This window comes from Anabrus simplex, chromosome 2, assembly GCF_040414725.1.
Source record: "Anabrus simplex isolate iqAnaSimp1 chromosome 2, ASM4041472v1, whole genome shotgun sequence".
NCBI lineage: Eukaryota > Metazoa > Arthropoda > Insecta > Orthoptera > Tettigoniidae > Anabrus > Anabrus simplex.
Window position 1 is genome coordinate 47104832 of NC_090266.1, and position 27725 is coordinate 47132556.

Genomic DNA, 27725 nt, shown 5'->3' on the forward strand with positions numbered 1-27725 from the left:
CGTACAGTTCCGGTGTGAGATTTTTTTTTGTGAAAAGTCAAATAGGGTATCTCAGATAAGTTCGACGTGTGGGTTTGAAGTACCGTCACTGGAAAATATTCTTCCTGTTACGAGCTGAATACACAACCTGAAGTTAAAGAAACATGTAGGTACTAATAAAAGTACAATTCATCTAGGTACATAATAATGACATACCGGCAAAAAATAAACAGTTCAACACAAGAAGAGCCGGGCATCGAAAGAGGGACCTCTACTATATTTCCCCAACCATTTGTATCCAATCTCGTACAAGTGATGTGTCCATCCACCCTTTTTCTTGGATACGATCGTGGATCCCTCGTGGAGTTTTTACTTAAGGCATTGTTTTTCGTTTTAAAACAACATAAGGTGCTAGCTTTCTTCCATCATCTGTTACAGTAAGCATTGCAGGACATCGTTCTTTTTCACTTCCAGTAGCACGTGCGATAACACGCGATGTCCCTTTCTTATTGTTTGTTTGACTTCGTGGCATACAGAAACTGATTGGCGTCTGACCTGTGGTTTCTTCACTTTATGCTTCTCAATCACAAGGCGGTGAAACTCAATTACTTTTTGGTTGAAATCATTCGGCATTTTGTGGCATAATGTTGTTCTTCGTTGAAGAGAAAGCCCATTTCTCTTCATAAAATTAGTCATCAAACCTCGGCTAACCTTCAAATCCGAGACACTGATTCCACGTGCAGCAGCTATTTCTCTTCCTTTAAAATACAGCATTTCGTGAGAAATGACAAATCCAACATTGCCTAACGAAATCATATATTTAAGCAAATCCTCCCCTACTTTCAGAAACTTGCTGCTTTTTGGTCCGCTAAATGCTTTGCGTGACTTGTTGGTCGTTTGAAGTGCACTTCCCTGTTATCACAGTAGCGCACATTGCATTCGGACAGTGAATACTTGCGGCCCACTGCCCTGTTCCCGTATGTTTCTGCGTAACTGATCACCATGAGTTTATATTCTATGATGCAATATTACTCGAATACTTGCTTGCTGTGGACTAACAAACAATTTTGAGATCACATAAAACGCATGTTCCGTACCCAAAACACTCATAAAATTTGTTTGTACCAGACTGGAATAGACTGTCACCAGTCACTTCTGGGCTGATTCTCTCACTGAACTAGTGCAGTGGTATTTCCTACCGGCTGATAACAGCATGTTGCCCAGTATTTGGAATGCCTGGTTTTGCAATAGGAAGGCTGCTACCTGAGTAGTTGAAATCTTTATTTTGAAACTCATCCAGAGCTGCTTGATGGATGTTCCAAAAAGTGGTTGTGTCAAATACGTGAACATTTCTTTTTCTCCACTTTGGACCCAAAAATATTGGGATGCGTAAATTATACAAGAGCGTTAATTATGCGAGAAAATGCGGTAAGTCTCTGGTGAGACCCGGAATAGAGAATGGTTCCAGTGTATGGAACACTCACCAGGAATACTTGATTCGAGAACTGTAAAAAATCCACAGAAAAGCAGCTCTATTTTTTCTGGGTGATTTCCGACAAAAGAGTAGAGTTACAAAAATGTTGCAAAGTTTGGGCTGGGAAGACTTGGGAGAAAGGAGGCGAGCTACTCGACGAAGTGGTAGTAATACCAATATAAATGGTCTGTTATTGGACATTATACATTTTTCAGCTCATTCCTGGTTGCCAGCGTTTTGCTCCATTTTGCTAAGTTGGGCTTATCAGGGGTTCCCTATGGGAATCGACATCTGTATCATAAATGGTATCTTCTGAACTGTCAGTAGAGAGAGCCTGGAATGACATTAGTAGATTATTAAGTTTGAGTGGTGTCTTTAAAAGTAGGAAAGATCAGAATATGGCGATAAATTTGGAATTCAAGAGGGCAAATTGGGGCAAATATTAGTTTATAGTAAGGGGAGTTAGGGATTGGAATAACTTGCCAAGGAAGATGTTCAGTAAATTTCCAATTTCTTTGAAATCTTCTAAGAAAAGTCTAGGAAAAGAACAGATAGGGAATCGGCCACCTGGGTGACTGCCCTAAATACAGATCAGTAGTGATTGAGTGAGTGAAAATATTTGAAAAACCGGTCTTCAAATGGATGAAATTCACAACAGACGGCGAAACTCGCCAAACTCCTCTCTTTTTCCATTTATTTCATACATCTGCTTCCTTTTCCGTTTTGCTACAGCGAACAGAAGTAATTCTTTGTTGGAGGAACTGTTGAACATTAAAACAAGAGTTCAAGCAAAGAAAGAAAAAATGGAATGAAGTCGGTACACACTTGGTTGTGACTGATTTCACACTGGTTCGCCTTGGCTTTTCTGCATTGTGTTAGACTACCCAGTCTGCGACGGACTTCGGTCATTTTGTACGCGTGGATAGTCCGCTTTCTGTTTGACAGATCCTTGATTGTTGTCAAAATGGGCACCAAACCACAATAGTGCAGATCTACGTGCCTACTAGTTCAGCGGATGATGAAAAAATCGGAAGAATTTGTGAGGAGATAGAAGATTTAATACAAAATGCAAAAGGTGACTAGCATCTAATTGTGATGGGAGACTGGAAAGCAGTGGTAGGCCAAGGAAGAAAAGGTAATACAGTAGGAGAATTCAGATTGGGACAAAGAAATGAAAGATCAAGGTGCCTGGTTTCTGCACCGATCATAATTTAGTCCTTGCTAATACTTGGTTCAGACACTACAAACTGTGGCTGTATACTTGGACGTGACCTGGAGACACTGGAAGGTGTCGAGTAGACTTCGTTACGATTAGGTAGAGATTCAGAAACCACATGTTGGATTGCAAAACTTTCCTAGGAGTAGGCGTGGACTCCGACCACAACTCTTTGTTCATGGAATGCCATCAGAAGTTGAAGAAAGGAAGGAATACAAGGAGATGGGATCTAGACAGTTTGAAAGAAAAGAGTGTGAGGGATTGTTTCAAGAAATATGTTGCACGAGGACTAAATGAAATGGACGAAGGAAACACGATAGAGGAAGAATGAGGTCAGTAGGGCTGCTGAAGAAATATTACGCAGAAAGTAAATATCAACTAAGAATCAATGGATAACTCAGGATATACTAGACAGTTATAAATTAACTGAGTCGAAGCTGAATAGCGATGGCTTTCAGATATTAGATAAAAGGAAGAAAATTACAGAAATGCATAAGATGAAGGGGGCGAAAAAGAATACAGGTGATTAAAGAATGAAGTGGATAGAAAGTGCAGGACAGGCAAGGAAGAATGGATGAAGGAGAAGTGCAAGGATGTCAAAGGCTGTATGGTCCTGGGAAAGGTAGATGATGCATACAGCAAAATCAAGCAAACCTTTGGAGCAAGGAAAACTGGGTGCATGAATATTAAGAGCTCAGGTGGAAAACTACTACTGGGGAAAGAAGACAAGGCAGAAAGATGGCAGGAGCATATCCAACAGTCGTATCAAGATAAACACGCAGATCATATGGTTCTGGAAGTAAAAGAGGCTGTTGATGCTGATGGAATGGGAGACCCAATTTTGACATCAGAATTTGTCAGAGCTTTGAGATAACCGAAATAGGGACAAGGCTCATGGAATTTGTTCCGGGGATTCCATGAAGCAGAAAGAGGTGTAAGAAGGTGCTGGTGTTGAATGGGACAAACTGCAATATCAAAAAATAATTTAAAACTTTAAATGAAGGTTACATTTCTTTTTGAATCTCAAACTTAACAAACAATATTTTCAGGTACTGGTAATTAGGTACAAAATAGCAATAGAGATGCAAAAATTGGAAAACCCAACATTAGGAAATTTAACAGATTTGGGCTTCAAGCCTGTAATTTTTGACTTTACAATATTGCCAATTAGTGTTTACATAGACAAGGAGAAAACTCCCAAAACAAGAGCACTTTTCTCCAACAAATTTACAGCCTTTTAGAGGCACCCCTCAATATTACAGTTAAATTTAGAAATCACTGAAAAGAGCTTACATGCTCTCCCACTTGAACTAATTTCTTACAACCCACTTAAGGCAACATTACACAAAACCTTACAGTCTCTGGCTTCTCTAGGCACAATTTACAATTTAAAATTTTTACACAGGGGTATCAATTACCCAAACTACTGGGCTTTTGTGGAGAGAACAACAGGTTAAATTACTGGCCCGAACACGAAATGAATGAAGGCATATCCTTGCACTTCTAGAAAATTGAAACCCTAATTGGGCTCTCGGCCCGATGATGCAGAGGCTAATCCCAAGCTACTGAGATGACTAGAATGGAGATTAATTTAACACATTACAGAAAAGAGAAAAGGTTACAAAATCATAGTCGCCTCAAATTAAATAAAAGGGGAACTCAAGAGGGTAACGCACTCTCTATCCCCGATTTGCAGTTTTAAGACTTTATGCAATTTTTACATTAGCCGAAAGAAGGTTTACATTTTAGAAAACAGGAGGTTACATAATTAGAAATTTGAATCTTCCCCTCATGTAAGTCTGCGGAGGTAGCTACAGAAAAATAAGACTGGTGGTCATTACCTTGGCTGGTGGACTGCCTGCCTGTGTCTTAACATGCACACTCTCGGAAATACGGCGATCAAAAGACAAGGTAGCCCGAAAAGCCACAGCTTATATACGCGAGGGGATGGTTCTAGAGGGTTCTGGACTAGTCCGGACACACCCTCTCAATTTTGTTGGCAGAATCAAAAGTTACACCCAAAAACCAATAAGAAGCCTGTGATAGGCTGCAAAATAATTACAGAAAATTCCTTATTGGCCAGATTAAACAACTGGAGGAATGAGAAAGAAGTGTTGCAAACCTTGAAATAACAAAATAAAAGAAAGTTAATTTAGTTGATAAAACATAATAACCCAAAACTTCCTTAATCCATTAATTCTTTTACCTTGCACCAGAGTGCATTACCTCAGTTTTTTTGTAATGACATCTATGGAGAAAAGTTCAAACTTTTTGAAGTAAACAAACACAAAGCAAATAAATCTGGTCAGTTTAGGCAACTTCACAAGAACGCAATTACTCAATACTTCCATGGTGACATCTTCAGGTCAATGTCTCAACTTCATGCTGTAGGTGTTTCACGTTCTGTTAGAGAGATAGCGTTTGTTAAGGCTCTTCTTTTGAATGCGCTGAGTTGAGGTGTGCCTCCCGGTACAGAATTGATGACATTCCCTCTGAATTACTGACTGCCTTAGGCGAAACCAGCATGGCCGGGTTATTCATTTAGTGCGTAAGATGTATGATAGAGGAGGAGTGCCATCCGATTTTCGGCAGAATATTGTTATACCTATTACCAAGAAAGCTGGTGCTGACAAGTATGAAATTACTGCACTATTAGTTTAGTATCTCATGCCTGCCAAATTTTAACACGTATTATTTACAGAAGATTAGAAAGACAAGCTTAAACTGAGTGGGAGAAGATCAGTTTGGCTTCAGAAGAAATGTAGGAACACATGAAGCAATCCTGACTTTACGTCTGATCTTAGAGGATCGAATTAAGGACAAGCTCGCGTGTATGGCATTCGTAGATCTAGAAAAGGCATTTGGTAATGTTGATTGTACAAAGCTATTTGAGATTCTGAAGGTGATCGGGATCAGATTCCGAGAATGAAGAATTATGTACAATCTGTATAAGAATCAGTCTGTAGTGATAAGAATCGAGGGCTTTGAAAAAGAAGCAGCAATCTAGAAAAGAGTGAGGCAGGATGCAGTTTGTCCCCCCTCCTCCTTCTTTTCATTGTTTATATATAGAAGAGGCAGTAAAGGAAATTAGAGAGGAATTTGGAAAGGGAATCACAATCCAAGGCGAGGAAATCAAAACCTTGAGATTTGCCGATTATATTATTTTATCTAATACTGCAGAAGATCTGGACAAATTGCTGTATGGTATGGACAGAGTCTTGGGTAAGGAGTACAAGATTAAAATAAATAAGTCCAAAACAAAAGTAACGGTGTGCATTCGAATGAAGTCAGATGATGCAGGAAATATTAGATTAGGAAATGAGGTCTTAAAGTAGGTGAATATTGTTACTTGGGTAGTAAAATAAACTAGCGATGGCAGGAGTAAGGACGACATAAAATGCGGACTAGCTCAAGCAAGGAGGACCTTTCTTAAGAAAAGAAATTTGTTCACTTTGAACACTGAAATTGGAATTTGGAACTTGTTTTTTAACGGGGGAGGTACACCATTTGCTAGTGTAAATTTAATGAAGTTCAATATTTTTTATTTCTGCAGCCCTATGTTTTTAAAAATGAAAATTTTTAGGTTTAACTTTTACTACTAATATATCGTTAAGACATCCTTAAAATGTTAAAAAATATTATCCATAGGTCACCAATACACTGTAAAACATTCTGGTCTAATTTGTGCAGTCAGGCATCATTTACATAATATTAATTATTTATGTTTTTCTTTTGTGTTGCTTGTAAGACCCAAGTCTACATCATACACTAGAATCTCAGACACAGCACTGGAAACAATATTTATTTTTGGTATTTAAATAAAATGAGGAAATATTTGACTTTGTTTAAATTTTTTTTCGAAAAGAAAAAAATAAATTTAATGGCACATGTTAATCCAAAGATCCTAGTGTATGTTGTTCATATGATTAAAGTTCAGTCATGCAAAATTGTATTGGATTATCTTAAAAATAAAGAGCAATGGGCCTAAAACACTACCCTGCGGCGTGCCTTCCTTCCTGGTTCGCCAGTGAGGGGTTTGATCAAGGGTTATAATTCGTTGCGCGCGATTTTTGAGGTATGATGAAAAGAAATTAATAGTTCGTTGATCGAAGTAGTAAGATTGCATCTTGTTTAATAGAGTCTGGATGTTTATAGTGTCAAATGCGCTACTGAAATCGAGGAGAGTAAGTATTGTCACTAGTCTTTGGTCCATTGCGTGCCGTATGTCATCAGTCACTTTGAGCAGGGCAGTTGCTGTGCTGTGTCCCTTCTTGAAGCCAGATTGCAATGGGTCTAGGAGAGAATGGTTATTTAAGTATTCCAACACCTGCTCGTGAACCAGACGCTCGAGTGCTTTGGAAATCGCTGGTAAGATAGAAATTAGTCTGTAGTCGGATGGTAGGGAGGGGTCAGGTTTCTTAGGCACAGGGATAACATTAGCTAGTTTCCATAGTGAAGGAAAGGTTCCGTTTTTAAGGCAGTAGTTGAAAATGTGGGTAATAATTGGTAAAAAGCACCAATAATGTTGTGTAAGAAAGTTATAGGGATATCATCCACTCCTCTGGCTTTTGATTTGATAGAATATAATACTTTTTTAACTTTATTAGCAGTAACAGGGTGGAATGTGAAATGTTGTTTGTCAGGTATAGGGTTCATAACGGGGTTGGGTACTGAGTTTGGGGAATTAGTACATTTGGTGGTGTTCTTTCTTCAGTAAAAAACTCATTTAACTTATCGAGTGGTATGTCTGGCACATGGGGTTGTTGTTGAGGTTTCCCTATGCCTAAGGAACGAAGCGCGTTCCAAGCACTGCCAGAATTCATGTTTGCAGTCATGTTTTTCAAATATGTAAATTTACGGTTTCTAACGAAATGTTTAACTCTATTTCTAAGGACCCGATAATTTTCGAAGTCACTTTGGTCACGAGTTCGTTTAAAGCGTCGGTAAAGTGCATCGCGGTGGGCCATCATGTTTTTTATTTCACTATTTAGCCAGGGATAAGATGGGCGTATAACTTTTATCTGTCGCTTAGGGGCATGTTTATCGTACAGAGTGATTACAAGGGAGTCTAACTTGTCTACTTTCGCGTCTATATCGTCCAATAGGAGTATGTCATTCCAGGGTAGATTGTAAGCGTCATGTCTTAACTCGTCCATATCCATGTCTTTTGTGTTTGTGGAAATAACATACTTAGGTTTATATTTTGGCATTCGGAGGGAGTAGGATAGGTAGATAAGGTCATGAGTGGAGATAGCTGGGACTGGAATCTGGCCGTGAGTTATGACTTTGTTTGGGTTATTTGTCACAATGTGGTCAATAAGCGTGTGTGTTTCGTAGTTTTCTGTGTAAGTATGATTAGTGGGGTCTAAACGGAGGATGGTCATATCACAGGAAGAAAACATGTCAATAAATTGTTTAGTTTTGTGCATTTTCGTAAGCAGGTTAATGTTGAAGTCACCTACGGCAATAATATGCTCGTAGCTAGGCAGTAGGTCAAGTAAGCGAAATTTGAATTCAGTCATATTTGTTATTTTGGGCGGCTTGTATACAACAACTATAAGGAGTTTCTGTTGGTTAATAATGACTTCAACAAACATTAATTCTGGCCCTAGCTGTGCATTGTTAGATGATACACATATCACCTGGCTTTTTAAATCGTTTCTGCAGTACAAGGCCACCCCACCACATCTTCTGCCATCGGATCTATCATGATGTAAGAGAGAATACCGGTCAAGTTGTACCATACCAGAGGGTATGCTCGGAGTAAGCCAGCTTTCGCTAATAGCAAAAATATGGATATTATTTTCCCTCATTATGGCTTGAATTTCGTCGAAGTGCACTACCAAGGAGAGTGCGTTGACATGGCAACACTGTAAACAGTTGGTGGAGGGAGATAGTGCCTGTTTGAGGAGCAAGCCGGTGGTGAGAGGTGACGGGGTGAGAGGGGGAATGTTGCCAAGGTCAGTGTCAGGTACAGAGCTCTGGATCAGCTGAATAACGGAATGTTAACGAAATAGTAGAACAGAAATAGCATGCGACTTACCTCGACATCCTGATAAATGATTACACTGACTACCACTAACACACACACGGACACACACATAATACACTTACAAAAACACTTATGAATAACAAGCAGATGCACTATCGAGCTGTGTTGTTCCATTTTAATTGTCACAGTTATCTCGCAGATTTTTTATGTTATCCAGTTCCGCGACAATGGTGATGGATCTTTTCGTCCCATTAGGCAGGTGAATTACGATGCGTCCGTCTTGGGTCCATACACGGGATGGCCCGAAGTGATCCCTAGCCAGGTTTAATATGCACTTTCGGGTTTTGGTGAGGGACTCTGTGATGAGTACCTTTGTGCCCTTCAGGAGCCGCTTCGCCTTCCATAGTCGGTCACGTTCGTGGTAACGGGTAAATTTAACTATTATTGGGCGCCTGCCTGTAGATACCACGTCAGCTGCTGAGCGCTGAGGCTGCCCAATCCTGTGGCACCGGTCGAAGCTCTCCATCGTGAAGTCCACGTTCAACTTCGTTCGGAAGGTTTCCCTCACTTTTCCGTAAATGTCCTCCCGCGGTTCCTCGGAGACTCCATGGATTAGGAGGCAGTTTCTACGGCTGTACTGTTCTCCTTCATCAATGAGTGCTTCTTGATGGTCGAGCTGCCGTGCTAACTTGCACAGCTCTTCTTTCAGCACGGCAAGTTCGGAAGAGATGGCGCCTCGGAAGTCTCGAAAATCCTGACTCAGCGAGTCTAGTGACTCTTCCCTGGGGTTGGCAGAGCTGGTTAACAACTGAAGGCGCGTCTCAGAGTCCTTCATCGTTGCTTCAAAAGCATTAATCCGCTTATTAACTTTCTGGACGGACATATCTGTTGTTATTTATGTCCAACTCGAACCACACTTTACAAGATCGCTTAGTACACACTTGCAGGACAAATATGCTACCAGTTATGCGGCTTCTGCGAGATATAGACAGAGCAATCCTACGCGTACGTTTATTTTGTATATAAACGACATTTCCTCTAATTTAAAGAATTGTAGCTACCATTTTTTTGCGGACGACTTACAAATTTACTGTCACTGTAAGACCTCTGATTTACCGCATGCCATAGCAGGCATCAACGTTGACCTTCAGCGACTTAACGCTTACTCCTTGAGAAATTCCCTCCTCCTTAATCCCTCCAAGACGCAAGCAATCATTATTGGCTCTCAAAAATTGTTGGCCACACTAAGATACGAAACTATTCCTCCAGTTATACTGAATGGTAGAATTATCCCATTCAGCCAAACTGTGAGAAATCTAGGAGTGACAATGAACGAAACTTTAAATTGGTCTGAATATATTAAGAATGTGTGTAAAAAAAATATTTTCGATACTTCATTCGGTTAAAAGAAACAGCGATATTTTACCTTGTATTGTGAGAGTTAAACTCATACAAACGCTAGTGCTTCCCGTCCTCGACTACTGTGACATCATTCTGGTAGACGCAACAAAAGAGCAGACTTCGAAACTTCAGCGAGCGCTTAATTGTTGCCTTAGATTTATATACAGTCTGAGTTATGACACACAGGTCACCCCATACTATCACACTATTTCATGGCTAAAACCTGACAAACGACGGATGTATCACATACTGATACAGATATACAGACTGCTCTCTGAAGACAGACCACTATACATTTCATCCCAGCTTAAGTATTTGTCCTCTTTTCACTGCAGTAATACCCGCTCTGGTTCCTCCCTTTCTATTCCTGTTCACCGCTCCTCCATGTACAACAACTCCTTTGTTGTGGCGGGTGCTAGACTTTGGAATTCCCTGCCTGTCAGCATCAGAAATTCCACTTCATTACTTAAATTTAAGACTGCTTGCCGAGACTACCTGCTGAATGCAGCTGACTAACTTGTATGACTGGAAAGAATGAATGATCGTATGAATGTGAGTTAGAAAAGTGTAAGGTATCTTTGTGTAGGTTATCATTTATTATATAATATGTACTCAAACTCTGCTCCCAATGATGTGTACAGTGGTTAAGTGTAAGAGAGGGCCAAGAGCCCTAACTTCGCCACCTACAAAGGCATGATAAATAAATAAATAAATAAATAAATAAATAAATAAATAAATAAATAAAAACGGAGAGAGTTATGATGAAAACGCTGTGTAAAAAATGAAGCTTCAGAAAATTAGTGATAAACATACCAAAGAGTCAGATGTGCACTAAAATTCCCCTGCTGGATACACAGGGCCCTCTTTCTGGTTAATTTTGGCCTCTTCCAACCTCAGTCTCTTTTTACATTTCCTTGGTTCTTTCCTAGTCTCTAGAAGCCTTTTATTTGAAGAAAGTATGTGTTTCTCATCTTTATCTTGAAGAAACTGGGAGCAATATGTTACAACCACAAGCCCTAACTGCTGCAACTCTTTAATTCTAGCCCTCATTCCATCATTAAAATTCATAGTAGCATCACTAACACTAATCAGAACAGTTTTTCTTCCAGCAAACATTGTTTTGGGGCATATCTTCCTGGTTTTAGAGTTGAATGACTCATTATTTTGTGTATTACCACCAACACATCTTATTAACAGTTCTGTTTTCACAAGGTTCTTGAAAACTGGTTTAATTGTCTCCATAATGGCAGGGGCAAGATTATTTTTATGCTTGTCCGCAGTACCTTGTACTACAACCTGCTGGTAAAGACACCAAGAGTCAAGATCTTTCGGACAAAAGTAATGCTGTGGCTGATCATCAGTGGAAGCCTTGTGGTACCAAATGGCCCAGATGGCTGTTCTCATATTAACTATAGATAAACTATTAGCTCTAATTGCATTCCCATAATAGACAGTGAGGGTATTTATCACAGCATCAGTCAGTTGGTTCTTGCCACCGAGTGTCTTCCCATCGCTCAGCTTTTTTCCTCTCATATTCTCCTTCACTTTCCTCAACTGAGACCCCATCCTTTTCTGGACATGGCTAACACATTCCTTTTTCACTATATGAATATCTGGCCCATATGGCTGGTCGTCAGAAACAGCCTTGGAGCTCTTGGTATCTCCATCTCCAATATAATTGACATACCGTAAATTGTGATTGGCTACACTTCGACTGAAAATCCTTTTCATTCCCTCCACCTCCATGCTTCCTGCACTTCCCTTGTGGTTGATGTCACAGACCTCGTGTGTCTCCCACCATTCTTGATAAGCTAGGATGCCAGTCTTGCCTTTCCACTGATCACATTCTTTGCAAGACGATGACAGAACCTGATTATGCATCATTTTTCCAGTTTTTGCTCCGATAACAGTGCACACACCATGTAATGAACTGTGACCCCTCGTTAACCATATGCCATCACAGCTTACAGATATATCCCTACTGCCTGTAAGACTTGCTTCCTCTTCAGCTGCCTTACTTAGAGATACTTTAGGTACTTGGTTGGTGGCAGTAAGAATTCTCTGGTACACCAGTGTGTAAGTAGACTTCTTTACAGTAATTAGACCACAAAACATACCTAATCCTGCTAAATTTTGCCCTGAACACCTTATAGCATATATATTATACGCCTGTTTATGGAATAAACCTGGTTGATTTTTCCTAATTTATGGCAACTGTCAAGGGAACCCATTACACCACATTTCTTGCACACTGTGGTCACATTTCAACCTAAACCTATTATTTTATGTATACTGAGTTTCACATTTTCCCCACCGACACTTTTCCAACTGTTCGAACATAATATTTACATCATCTAAACCACTACTGCTATTGCCACAGTCTTTCAGAAGCTTCTTAGCTGAGGCGCTATTTAAGTTAGGTGAATCACGAATGTTATTTTTTGCAGTTGTGTGCCTATTTCCACGGAAATTCACTTTCTTAGGCCTATATACTGCTTTGCATTTACCCATTTCAAAGTTCTGAGAACAACCACTTGCAAAAACTGTACAAAAACACAGGCAAAATATTATAACTTTTTCTCTCAAGATAACATGTGCTCAGTTACCGCGGGAACCAAGATATATTTGTAAACAAAAGCATCATGTGACTTCCTGTTCATCACATAAAAAGAGAAATGTAATACGGAGCATGCCTGAGAGAGATTTAGTAGCGCCAATTTTCAAAAGGAGTGAAATAATTCAAACAGATGCGGCGCTGACACGTGGGCGTGGCAGTGCTTCAGATCAGCTGACACCTATATATTTTTTTTTGCTGTATCTCGGAAACTATTACAGATATATAAAAAATTCCTTACTACTAGAAAGAGCGAAGTCTATTAACCATTTCAGCAAAAAAAAAAAAAAGCAATTTATTTACCTTCAAAGGTGTACCTCCCTCCTTAAGGCATCCGTCTGGAGCAGTGTATGAAAGAGGAACATGGACGATGACTAGTTCAGAAAGAAACGGAATAGAAGCTTTTGAATTGTGGTGTTAAAGATGAATACTGAAGGTGAGATGTGAGGAGGTCAGGTAGATCGATTCACGAATGAAGAGATATTGAATGGAATTGGTGGGGGGAGGTCGATTTGGCTAAATTCGATGAGAAGAAGAGATAGAATTATAGGACACATCTTAAGCCCTTAACTGGGTTTGACGCCTGAAGGCGCCGGAGTATTGGGTTTGATGCCTTTAGGCGTTCTTGTAATTCTAAATGTGTTCTTACATAGGATTAGCAGCCTATAAGCGTCTTGCTTTCCTTAATCACTTCTGCCATCTACTATCGTATTTTAAAACTAATTCCATTCATATTAGATTTGATTATTGCTGTCCTATTCATTTTTATCCGGTCTCACGGAGTCGGGTGGTTTGCGCCTAGGCGGCAGTCCGACAGCTGTCTCGTGTTGCCTCGTACGGTCCGCGCCAAATTCTTCGTAAAGAATTTATTTGTGCATTGCGAGTTGTTGTCGTCGTCATTGTTGTTACGATATAGTTGTTCGGCGAACTCGATTGCCCATGTTCTGATTTTTTGTAAATTGGTCTGTGTATCGTAGTAAACTGTTCCGTGTGACATGAACATGGCTTAGTTAGGAAAGACGTTGAATTATCTGAGAACCCGCCAATCGGAAGAAGGAATCGCTCAAGAAAATGTTGTGTTGTGTGGCTGTCAAACCAGAGGCGACGAGAAACTGTCTACTGCTGTGAGGAATGTGATGTGGCACTTTGTGCTTGCCCGTGCTTCCGTATTTACCACACTTTCCACAATTTCTGAATAGCCTATGAACCAGAAAGTATGTAGAACCTATTGATGCATATCTGAAAACTTCAAAAATGTCATAATAATAATGAAAGGAACACTTTTTATAGTCACTTTTGTATGAACACACTGTGTATATATTTACGGGTTTACAAGAAAAATGGTAATAACATAATGCTATTGAATTTGTACTATATCACTAATAATTCAAATAAATGAAGTAAAGTATATATTTCTATTGAGTATTTACATCTGCCGCACGCTACTCTACCCATTCCAAAAGCGCACGTTGCGCTGAATAATTACCCACTGGCTGGTTGACTTTATGAAACTATTCCCCTGTTAAAGGGTTAAGATACCCAGGGCTTTTTCAGTTGGTTTTGGAGGGAAGTGTAGGCAGTAACAACGATATCGGTAGTCCAAGGTATGAGTATGACAAGCAGATTAGAGCAGATGTAGGATGCAGTAGTTATGTAGAAATAGAAAGGTTAGCACAGCACAGGACAGGGTGGCATGGAGAGCTACATCAAACCAGTCTATGGACTGTTGACTCAAAACAGTAAACAGATGAACATATTAAAATAAAATTAATAATAATAATAATAATAATAATAATAATAATAATAATAATAATTAAAAATTGGTGTAGTGACATTGAAAAATGTACCTAGTTTTTTACCATTCCAAGATTAAAAGGTTTTTAAATGTTATCAAGGCACAAAAGTCTATATACGCCCATTCACACCTTGTGTTAATACTGGCGTGGGCGAGTTGGCTGTGCACGTAGAGGCGCGCGGCTGTGAGCTTGCATCCGGGAGATAGTAGGTTCGAATCCCACTATCGGCAGCCCTGAAGATGGTTTTCCGTGGTTTCCCATTTTCACACCAGGCAAATGCTGGGGCTGTACCTTAATTAAGGCCACGGCCGCTTCCTTCCAACTCCTAGGCCTTTCCTATCCCATCGTCGCCATAAGACCTATCTGTGTCGGTGCGACGTAAAGCCCCTAGCAAAAAAAAAAAAAAAACTGGCGTAGTGACACATTGAGATATGTACATGGTAAGAAAACCAGTTTTAATTATTATGTCCTTGCTCATTTGTTTGTGATTAATTTGTTTATTGGTGATGATGACATATAAATGTCAAAACCGGTCCCATATTAAATAAATGTTGCAAATAACCTCTATACAACACGTAATTTGTATCGAAAAGGTTGAACCTTATAAATAATTTATCTCTGTGAAAAATACATACACAAAATTTGTTATTGGTCAATATTTGAAGTTGGTGGACTGAGGTAAAAGTGTTGTAAACTTTAACATACCAAAGACAAGGAATAACCAATTCAGTTTAGTAAAACTGAAAATAACAAATTACTTTGCAATCTTAATAGTTCCTCTTGACACTAGAGGGCATAACATAAGTATTTAGTAGAGACATCTGTTGACAAAACTTCAAATTCCTTGCACAAGTTGTTACTAGTTTTATATTGAAGATGGCATTCTCCAAGGCGGTTCATTTAAAGGAATGGGTTGGGTGTACCTTCCAGTACAACAACAACAACAATAATAATAATAATAATAATAATAATAATAATTGTTACCTGTTTTGGTGGATCAGCAGAGGTAAAAGAAGGTGCGGGCTGGAATGGGTCTAACTACAAGTCCGAAAGATGAATTTAAAATTTAAATAAAGGTTATATTTTCAGCAGACAACAAAATTTAACAAATTTTTACATAGAATTTGAAAACGAGTACAACAAGCCAAATCAGGTCCAAGACCAAGAAAGCTGAGATTTAGATGAATTTTAACAATCTGGGCCACAAGCCCTAACTTTTTTTTTTTTTTTTTACAATTCCTGAGCTCTTCGCTCATAACCAACATATTACCAAAGGGCAGAAAACCCCTCATAATATGGAGCACTTGCTCCCGCCTAGTAATATCAAGCCTCCTAGAGGCGCCTTTCAAAATACCAGAAAGAGCTGACCGCTGTCAATTTTTCAAGCCCATCAAAGGCAACAACCAATATTACTATTAACTGCCCTCAAGGCACACCAATCAAAAAACAGGGGTATCTGGTACCCATTCTACTGGGCCTTCGTAAAAAAGGAACAGATTAATTAAATGCCCCCAAAAAAAACCAAGATGAATGGAGGCGTGTACTTGCACTCCTACATGAAGCGTTTTAAAACCTAAGTGGCGCTAGGCCAATAAGCAGGGGCTATTCCCATTCTATGGAGGTGACACGTATACAGAATAAATTTAACACATTAAGAAGGAATAGAAGAACGGTTACAAAAACGTAGTCACCTCAAATTCAAGATGAAGGGGAGCTCGAGAGGGTAAGGCACTCTCTATCCCTGATTTACAGTTAAGGTTATATGAAAATTTTACAAAGACCGGAAAGATTTTACACGTTTCAATGGATTGTTTACATATTAAAGTTTTCGGACCTGTTCCGAGGGTTAAACTGTTGAGCTAGCAAAAAATAAAGATGTTAAACGGCCATTACCTTGTTGAAGAACGGCTGCCTGAAGAAAGAGGCGTTTCTGCCCCCTGCTACATATCCACACATTGAGCTAGATGTTGTTCGAGTGGCAAAGAGCCGTGAAAACCAGCAGTTTTTAAACCCTCGTGGAAGCTTCGAGACCTTTCATGAATAATTAAGACACACCCACTCAAGTTTATTGGGTAGCTAAAAGTTATACATCAACATCGAAGAAGAAAGACATTATTGGTCAAAAATTAATTAAAGAAATTTGGGATTGGCTGAATTCAAAAACTGGCGGAAAGAAAGATTGTAACTGTTCCCTCTCATCAAAACACTTGGGGAGATGAAAGTTATCATCTTGGGACACATGAATATTAAATAAACTATCTGTGGCTTGCCCGCAAATTGCCACGCAAATAGAAACAATTAACATTCCATGGTTTCCCATTTCTCTATGTAATGTTTGGGCGCCATGGTAAACTAAAATTTATATTTACTAGCATAGAGACTTATACTTAAATCACAGGGGTAGGATTTTAAATAATTAACCTTTAAGTATCGCCTAAGAAAGAAAATTTACGCAATATAAAATACAAATGAATTTATTATACAAAAAAAATGAGATGAATCGGAAAAGTTTCCTTAAAGCGTGGAGGAATTTATAATTTACTGAATTTACCATTGCTTGCTTTATCTAATTGAAGCTCACCAATTGCAGCTTCCGTTGAAGTCATCTGGTTTCCGTGGTTACTCGTTCTCTTCTTCTCGATGTAGACTTTGCTCCATGGACATCCTTCCTTCCTTCTCTGATATGGTACGGGCTATCTGGACTAGCAATCCCTGCTTGCCTAGTCTTTAAATTAGACATTGGTCCTGTTCTTGTAAAAACTGATCAGCGTTGATCGTATGAGGAGAAAATTCAGAGATATGAATTTTTCCATATTAGTAGAAATCTCAGTCCAACTGAGCTATACTATTTATACGGTACAGACTTGTACCAAAATTCCGTAGACTTGAACTAAACATAGTTCTTCGTCCAGAATATTTACTGAAAATAATACAAGCCGTAAGCTTGTTTCGTTTCACGTAGATCCGATAACATTACCGCAGCTGAGTACTGTATCGAAGCGATAACACATTGTACAAAAATACATATGTCGCGGAGCGACCACACACTGTTTCAAAAATCAAATCACGTCGTTCAAAGTAGATGTTCACAGTTGAAGTAGTAGTGATGGAGTATCTCGTTAGGTTGTAAGGTTGTCAGGTCGTAAGGTCCCGTTCTCGTGTTGAGAATCAGTATATATCCGGGCTCACCCCCACTCTTGATAACAGTTCAATTTCAAAACTCATATACAACGAAGTATCTGATTCGACAGATCGAAGCATCAACTCCCCTTCTCTTCTTCCTCGACAAGTCCAGAAGGCGTGGCGATGATATAGCTGACCAGCTTGCAAGCCTCGCGCACGGGTCGCTGTTTACTAGCCTTGGTCATAAAATAAACCCATGACTAACGCAAAATCCCAAGCTTCAAGAATAACCCTCCGTATACACAAATATGAGATGAAATGAAAACAACTATGTCTCAACATATTGACCGTATTTACAACATAATGAATTCTTATCCTACATAATATAATAATTTAAATAATAAAACGATGTTATCATATATACAATATGATTCCAAAAAGCCTTGATTACAAATGATTGACGTTGAATAAATATGTTATTACAAATAATTGCCGATGGCGGGTAAACTTGGTATCAAATGATATCGCGTAAAATGATATTATATTAAATTGATGATGATGATGATGATGATGATGATGCTTGTTGTTTTAAGGGGCCTAACATCGAAGGTCATCGGCCCTTATATTAAATTAGTAGGGCTGGAGAAGCCTGGACGGTTACAAGATTAATATTGCCAACCCAAAAAATGAAAGAGCAAAATTTAGTAAAGACAAACTTTCGAATACAAAATTTCTTCAAAAAGTTCCTTCCCTTCGCACTAGGGTGCGTGATCATAGTTTTTTAGTAGAGACATCTGTCAGAGAAGGTCCACACTTCTTGATCAACCAAAAAAACAAAAACAAATCGAAATATACAAGTGGCATCTTCTGAGGAACTGTTGAATTAATTCAGTTGTTAAAGTTCAGAGTTTCTCCGGTAGAGAAGTAATTTAAGGTGGAAAATTCAAATGTGCAGCTTATAGGTTTACCAACCGGTACAGACCTCTCCACCAAAAGTCCTTCCAAGGGATGACACTGAAGACTGTTGAATAAAGTATATTCCAAAACCCAACTTGAAGAAAATATTGCTTTCCAGGTGATAGATTTGTTGAAGTACATGGAAGAAACATTAATCGGTGAAACAGTCTCTTAATATAGAAGAAGAAAAATTTGAAGAAAGAGAAAAAATTTGAAGTCTTTTCGTTGATAACTTGTTAGACCCCAGATTTAGAGTGTTTTGTGTGCCGTTGTGTGCTGTAGAATACCAGGTACATGTTGCTACTTTTAACGGCAAGACCAGCCACCGCTGCCAAATTCCAGTCGAGGTCGCCCGGACCCCTCTAGTACCCTGAGATACCTCTCTCCCGCACTATGAGAGGGGTAGTCGTGGTGAAGCCCGCCCGCCGCAGATGCGAAGTTTGTTTACAGTCCAGAGATAAGCTGGTGGATGGGGCACCGCACATCAGCCTGTGCCGGGAGATAGACTCCGGCGCGCCGTACGCAGGAAGACATCACGGGAGTGGGGTGGGCCCTTACCCCACCACAGTGGGGGTAAGGCGCCGCACGGCTGCGGGGCACTGAAACAGTAAAATCTTGGCGGCAGAATTGTTGTTGGAACAAATGCTTTAGGGTACTATCTTGGTGGTGAGGCTGAGGGGCCAGCGGCTTGGAGACTTTTATTTTTTTTTAATGCCACTGGTATGGTTTAGCAGGAGACGGGAGCTTGGTAATGGCCGTGCAGGAAATTGCAACAGAATAACCCACGGGTAAGGTCTTACATCAAATATTGATTACAATAACAATCAAACTATATTGGGGCAGAAGGCCTCTGAAAAAAACAAAACAAAATATAACCTTTACGCTGCTGCAACACATAGATGACAAAGTTAACAATGACCCTACAGGGGTTTAATTTGTGATATATGTACCCCAAAGATCCTCTCAGTGGCTGGATTGCTCACTAACAATGTGACCGGCGTAAGAAAATCTAAATTAATATACGGCCCATGAAATCTGGGGGCAAGCTTGCCCGCGGGAACAAAGTTCTTGACCATAACTTGGTCTCCTATCTTTAAATTGGTGGGCCTCCGTCCACTATCATATCTTTCTCTAATCTTCTCATGAGAAATTTTAAGGTTGGTTTTAGCCTTCTTCCATAGATCTCTAATATTATCTGGATCTATTGTCTTAGGTAGAATATCACTAAGAGACCAAAGGTTAGAGAGCGGCGTGTTGGGAACAAACTTAAACATCAAGGAAGCTGGAGTAAATTTATGAGATTCATGAACCGCCAAATTTAGAGCGAAAGCTAACCAATGCAAGGACGTGTCCCACCTGGAATGATCATCATGATGGTATTATAATCTATGAGCTTCATTTCCGTATTGATTGCTACTACAATATAAAAATAATATAGAAGCCTCCACCTTATCAATACAATGTTTATTTACAATATGCAGTAAATTCAGTACCGGTTTCGACCTCTATGGGATCATCCTCAGCTGTTATACATTAAATCGGTTTCAAAAACATCACATTATAAGGCATAATGCCTTCATATCACTGACCCAATTTGACAGATCATGAAAAAGTAAATATAACAGTAGTGTAATGGATCTTTCTCATTGACTAAAAAGTTGCTTATTATGTAAAACGTCATCTCATTGTAGCCTGAGTCTAGTAAACATCAAATGACGTTTACAACGGTATATGTGGAATTATTACATATTTACATATATATTGATGGAACATACATTGTCTATTAAAAACAAATATATACACGTAAAATTTGACCCGCTAGAACAGGCCGTCTAAAAGTGGATGAAATGATAAAAACAAAATAAAATAGGTCCACATTTAACTCTAGTTTGTACTGGTTTGTTGTTGCTGCATTATTCTTGTAATGTGGCAAGTACACAGTGTTTGTATTCTAATGTTTAAACTTGTGATAGTTTTTTGTTCATTCCGATGTTTTCTTGATTAATGCTAGATATTACAGTTGTCTTGATGTACTAAATTATTGTGAAATTGCGTGCATCATTCGTGAGTTAAGATAATGCCTATTATAAACTGGAGTATTGAGTAATGCCGTGCATCTTGGGATTAAAACTATGTCGATGTCAACCAATATACATAAGTTCTGGATGATAACGTGAGGGCTTCCTTACGTTGTAGATTGTAATATCTGAAATTAGAGATAGATTGTGTAAGAAACGGCGTCTAATGGGCTAAAAAAAGGTGTGATATATGTATGATATACTTACGTTGAGTGTTGGCACTGTGTGTGCCGCACGGTTGCACGTTGAGATCTGTTACATGTTATTCTGGGGCTGTAGTTCGCTGATACGGAGGGGAAGTTTGGAGGGATGGGAGGGGCATCTGTGGAGAGAGCGGAACTCGGGTAGGGAGGGTCTTTAGGCGGTTCATTTGTATGTATGGGCTGTTGTTTTTTAATTCTTTAAGATAATTTTTTAGCAAGGGAATGACTGTATCGAAAAGAATGTTACTTTTTTCTGTGATTTCATTTAGGTTGAAATTTGGGTTGACGTATTGATCTAAATTAATGTAAAATTCTTCCAAGATGCTGAGCAAGGGGCTTTTGGGGTTTGTATTCCGAATTTGCATGTCATGGTTAATATTTGTAAATCTATGTTTTTGGTCATCGATGTGTTGTCCCATAGCTGAAAAATGTCTGTGCTTAACTGCATTTATGTGTTCGTTACATCGTATCTGAAAGTTCCTTCCGGTATGCCCTATGTAGCTGGCCTCGCAGTCATTGCATTTCAAGCGGTAGACACCTGAGTGGTTGTATTGATTTTTATTGTTGATGGATTTAGAATTGTGTAAGATGTTGGCGTTGCTATGTGTAGTTTTGTAGGCTATTTTTAGGCCTTGTCTTTTAAAAACATTTGTTATGGGATGTATATGTCTTGTAGGTGAATAGTATGTAGTCTTTTTTTTATCTTTCTCGGTTCTGGTTAACTTGGTCTATGGTTGGTTTTTTTATTTTGTTAATAATTTTGTTAATCATTTCTTTTTTGTATCCATTCTGTCTGGCTATATTGTGGATTAAATTTAATTCTTTGTTTAGATCTTCTTTTGTAAGTGGTATGTTGTATGCTCTGTAAATCATACTGTAATATGCGGCTTTCTTGTGTGTGTGTGTGGGTGGGTAGAGTCTATTTTTATTGTATTGGATGTATGGGTAGGTTTTCTGTATATTTTATATGTTAAGTGGTCATTATGTTTAATTATAGATATATCTAGGTAATTTATGGTGTTGTTGTTTTCCGTTTTCATAGTAAATTTTATATGGGGATCTATTCTATTTAGTTGTTCTAGGATTTTGTCTTCATTGGTATGCCTATTGTCTATTATAACAAATACATCGTCAACAAATCTGCACCAAAAGGGGATATTGTCTAGTTTTTGGATTTCTTGGTGTTCCAAGTAGTCTATATATATATTTTTGCCAGTATACCTGATGTTGGAGATCCCATGGGTAGTCCTTTTTGGTGAGACAGTCATAGCTTCCAACTCGGCAAAAGTTTGCGGACGCGACGCAAAACACAAGTATGACCTGCAAGATGGGGAAATTCCTTCCACAATGGCCTGTGCAATTTGATCTTCAGGGAAATGTAGAGCAAATACCCTAGTATAAAATTTAATGTCTTGGATGAAGTCGGAAAGATTTTCATCCAGTCGCTGTTCTATATAATAGTACTTCTGTATTAGAGATGACCTTGCCCTAGCCGGAATGAAGTTTGCTAATAGATGGCCGTGGAATTCTTCTATAGATGATTGTTCAGCAATGGCTCTTACTATTTTGTAGGAAAGGACACCGATGGAATAAGGGTAATTTATCTGAAGGATTTGACACGGAGAAAGAGAAAAAACAAGAGCATGATCTTGGAATTCAACTAAAAACCTTAAGAATGAAATAACGTCACTGGTAGAATAAACAGGAAACTGAGAAATACCCCTGAGCAACATGGCTAATGGGTGAGGCAAACCACTGAACCCGGGTGACATAGTAGGTAACGACCTAAGGGGTGGAGAAGCAGTTTCAGAGGGAACATTATTTAACACAAAGGGAGGAATGGATGTGCGACGACCGGACTCAGTTTCTGATGGGACAGATGTTTGTTGGACTTCTACAGATTTCCTACTTTCTTCCCCCGTGGGAGAATGCTCCTCGCTAACTACGTTTACCAGAGTGGGTTGGTCGGTTTTGGGGGGTACTGCCCCAGTTAACAATAGGCTAACCTTACTGGATAATTTAGAAAGGTTTTCGAGAAGAGCACTGGCCCTTGAATGTCATTTAACTTAAGAGACAATAGATCAGTAACCCTATTGTAAAAATGGAACAATCTGGCTTGTACATGTTTAAGTTGATTTGGGGAGGGATCCCCTCCTTCAAAAAAACTAACTACGGATGCTAGCTCAGTAGTATTGTCAGTGATCGTGGAGAGAGCGTCGTCAATCTCTTTCTCTCCCAAAGTTGGGGTGGTAATTGGCAAATCAAGAGAATCTTTTAGTTTAGTGGTATCGGCCGCAACCGTGCCTCCAGATTGAACATTTCTAATAGTTAATTCGTAAATCAATTCTTCCTTTCGCAAATAGCCGGGATGTAGGACATCGCGAGGGCCGGACATGATGACAGGCACTTTACAAATTTAGCAAAATCGAATAATTCCAGCGACGGAGAAAATTGTTAGAGTTCGAATCAAAAGCAATGTTTAGCCGTCAAAAGGGGCTAAATTGAGACCCGTTCAACCATGCTCTGCTACCACTTGTTACAGTGTTTTGGTGGATCAGCAGAGGTGAAAGAAGGTGCGGGCTGGAATGGGTCTAACTACAGGTCCGAAAGATGAATTTAAAATTTAAATAAAGGTTATATTTTCAACAGACAACAAAATTTAACAAATTTTTACATAGAATTTGAAAACGAGTACAACAAGCCAAATCAGGTCCAAGACCAAGAAAGCTGAGATTTAGATGAACTTTAACAATCTGGGCCACAAGCCCTAACATTTTTTTTTTTTTTTTTTACAATTCCCGAGTTCTCAGCTCATAACCAACATATTACCAAAGGGCAGAAAACCCCTCATAACATGGAGCACTTGCTCCCGCCTAGTAATATCAAGCCTCCTAGAGGGCGCCTTTCAAAATACCAGAAAGAGCTGACCGCTCTCAATTTTTCAAGCCCATCAAAGGCAACAACCAGTATTACTATTAACTGCCCTCAAGGCACACCTATCAAAAAACAGGGGTATCTAGTACCCATTCTACTGGGCCTTCGTGAAAAAGGAATAGATTAATTAAATGGCCCAAAAAAAACCAAGATGAATGGAGGCGTGTACTTGCACTCCTACATGAAGCGTTTTAAAACCTAAGGGGCGCTAGGCCAATAAGCAGGGGCTATTCCCATACTATGGAGGTGACACGTATACAGAATAAATTTAACACATTAAGAAGGAATAGAAGAACGGTTACAAAAACGTAGTCACCTCAAATTCAAGATGAAGGGGAGCTCGAGAGGGTAAGGCACTCTCTATCCCTGATTTACAGTTAAGGTTATATGAAAATTTTACTAAGACCGGAAAGATTTACATGTTTCAATGGATTGTTTACATATTAAAGTTTTCGGACCTGCCCCGAGGGTTAAACTGCTGAGCTAGCAAAAAATAAAGATGTTAAACGGCCATTACCTTGTTGAAGAACGGCTGCCTGAAGAAAGAGGCGCTTCCCGCCCCCTGCTACATATCCACACACTGAGCTAGATGTTGTTCGAGTGGCAAAGAGCCGTGAAAACCAGCAGTTTTTAAACCCTCGTGGAAGCTTCGAGACCTTTAATGAATAATTAAGACACACCCACTCAAGTTTATTGGGTAGCTAAAAGTTATACATCAACATCGAAGAAGAAAGACATTATTGGTCAAAAATTAATTAAAGAAATTCGGGATTGGCTGAATTCAAAACTGGCGGAAAGAAAGATTAATATTGCCAACCCAAAAAATGAAAGAGCAAAATTTAGTAAAGACAAACTTTCGAATACAAAATTTCTTCAAAAAGTTCCTTCCCTTTGCACCAGGGTGCGTGATCATAGTTTTTTAGTAGAGGCATCTGTCAGAGAAGGTCCACACTTCTTGATCAACCAAAAAAACAAAAACAAATCGAAATACACACAGTGGCTTCTTCTGAGGAACTGTTGAATTAATTCAGTTGTTCAGAGTTTCTCCGGTAGAGAAGTAATTTAAGGCAGAAAATTCAAATGTGCGGCTTATAGGTGTACCTACCGGTACAATAATAATAATAATAATAATAATAATAATAATAATAATAATAATTTTCTGAGCCAAAGTTGGCAGGTCCCATTCCAGCTCAGTCCAGTGTTATTTGAAAGCCCTCAGATATGTGTGCCTAGTGTCAGTGGATTTAATGGCACATAAAAGAACTTCTGTGGGTCAAAACAATTCTGGCACCTCAGCATCTTTGAACATTGTAAAAGTAGATGGTAGGATGTAAAGCCATTCGCATTGATGATGATGATGATGATGATGATCTCACTTGAGAGAGGAAGGTGCCATTGGAGCATACGTATCGCTGTTGCTCATTGCTTGGGAGCAGATTTTTATATGCTAAAATTGTGAATGATATTTATTTTTATGTTGTAAAAACATAAAATATTAGGATTCATATATCACACCCACTTATGTTCAAAAGGTAAATAAGTATTTTCTTAAAATATGGCGCTATCAAACGTGCTCCTTAAGGCAAATGGATATCTGTATATGGAAAAGTACAGTATCGTGTATTCATTATTTATGTACCAGAGTAGATACTATGATATTTACAGCAAAACAAGTAATTTTTGTGTAAATACGGCAAAACAACCTATATTATCTTTGAAAAATTTGTACCAGTTTGTACTTGCCAATCACACGCTAGAATATTATATGCTAGAAGTAGTCTCAGAATTGTCAGACACCTTAGCTGAATGATCAGCATTGAGGCCTTGGTTCAGAGGGTCCTAGGTTCGATTCCCGGTTGGGTCTGGGATTTTTATCGTGTGTGCTCATTAAGGGTCGGGGACTGGGTGTTTGTGTTTGTCCCAACTCTCTCCTCTCCACATTAAAACAAAACACCACACTACCAACCACCACAGAAACATGTAATAGTGATTACATCTCTCCACGTATGGTTGGTGTCAGGAACGGCATCCAACCGTAAAACACATCCAAGTCCACATGTGCGACACAGTTCACACCCGCGACCCCACATCTGGGCGAATCAGTAAATGAAGTAGTCTCAGAATTGCAGTGAACAACAAAGGTCATCTCCAAATTGTCCATTTCAAATGCATTTTAATTATCTCTAAAGAGCACCTTATTCCTCAAAAACGATTGCTCCACATCATAGGACATTGGACGTGCATATTAAAAGAGAGGAATGTCCCCTACACTAACATCATTTTCACCAACATGAGCACCCTCCAATACTTAGCAACTTTACACATTATTTAAAGCCCCCATCCCCCTTTTTTTCCAGATTTTTTTTTTATATTTGACTTTTAACAATCCCTGTACCTGCCAGGCTGAGAGTGAATCTAGGTTATTTTCAACAGCACACAGCTCCTTCACTTGTTTGTCAGCACGTTAGTGGATTTTTCAAGTGTGTGTTTGGTTTAACATATGAAACTTAGATTGCCGGATATAAATCCAAATCATTTTTCAGAGAGCTGTCTTTCAGTAACTCTTGAAGAATCTCAGTTGGCGACATGTTGTTTTTATCAAAAACATTCACAACAGATGTGAAACTTTTGAAACTGCCAGCGTAGTATACCACAACGCTAAGCCAGGTACCCCATCACATGACAATAGGCAAAGGAGGAAGTACAGGACCTACGTTCTTCTCTTTAAACAGATAGATTCTTGATTGTGGTTTTACAAAGACTTCTTTGCCATTAGACACTAATTATCCACTTTAGGATACTGGTTCTGTACAGTTTCACGTAACCTGTGTAGAGCGTGAACTATGCAGGTTACTTGTAATATTTTAGGAAAGCTTGCAGAAAGCCCTTCAGCTTTTTTTTTTTTTTTTCATGTAAGCTGTACTATCAGTAAGAAGAAGCAATACATCGTTTTATTTTGCGCCTTTTGGGCAAGGTAAATGCATGGCTTCATTAAACAACCAGCTACAGTGACATGGTTTGCAGCAGACATTTCTTTACTCACTAGCAAATGAGGATATTCAAAAGCAGTTTTGTCATTCTTCAACACGCCAACTACAATATTTCCTACTTATCTGCCACTTGAATCAGTGGTTTAGTCAGTGCTCACCCAAAGTTTTTTTGCTATCACATACTGCCTGGATTCTTTGTAAAGTTTCTTCATAACATTTGGGAGATAGTTTTTCCTTAATGTGGATTTGTCTGGAGGCTACAAATTAATGTATTTTGTTAGGAAATATCCCGGTCTCGGATTATATTATTTTGCCAATAGAAATGTCAATGCAACCAAATGATTTACATACATTTAAATAATACTATGAGTATTGGGATAGGCCCAAATTTAAAGAATCTGTTTCATCTATTAGTAATTATTGCAAATGCAAAGCAGCTGCAAAGTGCTTATTTCCAGACAAGTGCTGCATCACTTAAGAACGTTGATCTCCACTTAATGTTTTATCATAAAGTTGGCAAAAATTTCTTTTCCATATGTAGTGAAAAATATCCTTAAATTCCTTTACATATTGTATATTCTATAGTGCCTTCTTTAATCCAGTTACCATGTGATGTGTTCTGTATATGTTATTGTAAGAATTAAATTGTTTTAAAATTATTTCCCTTTATTTTTTCTTTCCAGGTGGGGATTGCCTTCTCGTATCTCCTGTGGGGATTGTCGTCGACATTTTTTCTGTTCGTCGTGGCACGTTTTGTTGGAGGTATTAGTAAAGGCAATGTGAGCCTGTCATTGGCTATAATTGCTGACGTTCTGACTCCCAAAGAGAGAGGGTCAGGAATGGTAAGTATTTTTAAATCCATTAGGAATTCATAATTCCAGTTTTATAAAGAGCTTCAGACATTTCTTTTGACAGTATCTATCTGATGACCATAAATCTCCTGTGGCATTGATTGTTTGAGAAGATAT

At 38.9% G+C, this 27725-nt stretch overlaps 1 protein-coding gene across 5 annotated transcripts in view; it reads left to right on the forward strand.

The window, feature by feature from the left end:
* rtet (major facilitator superfamily domain-containing protein rtet) overlaps positions 1-27725 on the forward strand; it is a 294106-nt gene that overhangs the window by 73968 nt on the left and 192413 nt on the right. For all 5 annotated transcript variants that reach the window (XM_067140241.2, XM_067140242.2, XM_068226066.1 and 2 more), the window contains one exon: positions 27441-27599. In XM_067140241.2, the coding sequence (XP_066996342.2) occupies positions 27441-27599 (159 nt within the window). The remainder of the gene's footprint in view (positions 1-27440; positions 27600-27725) is intronic.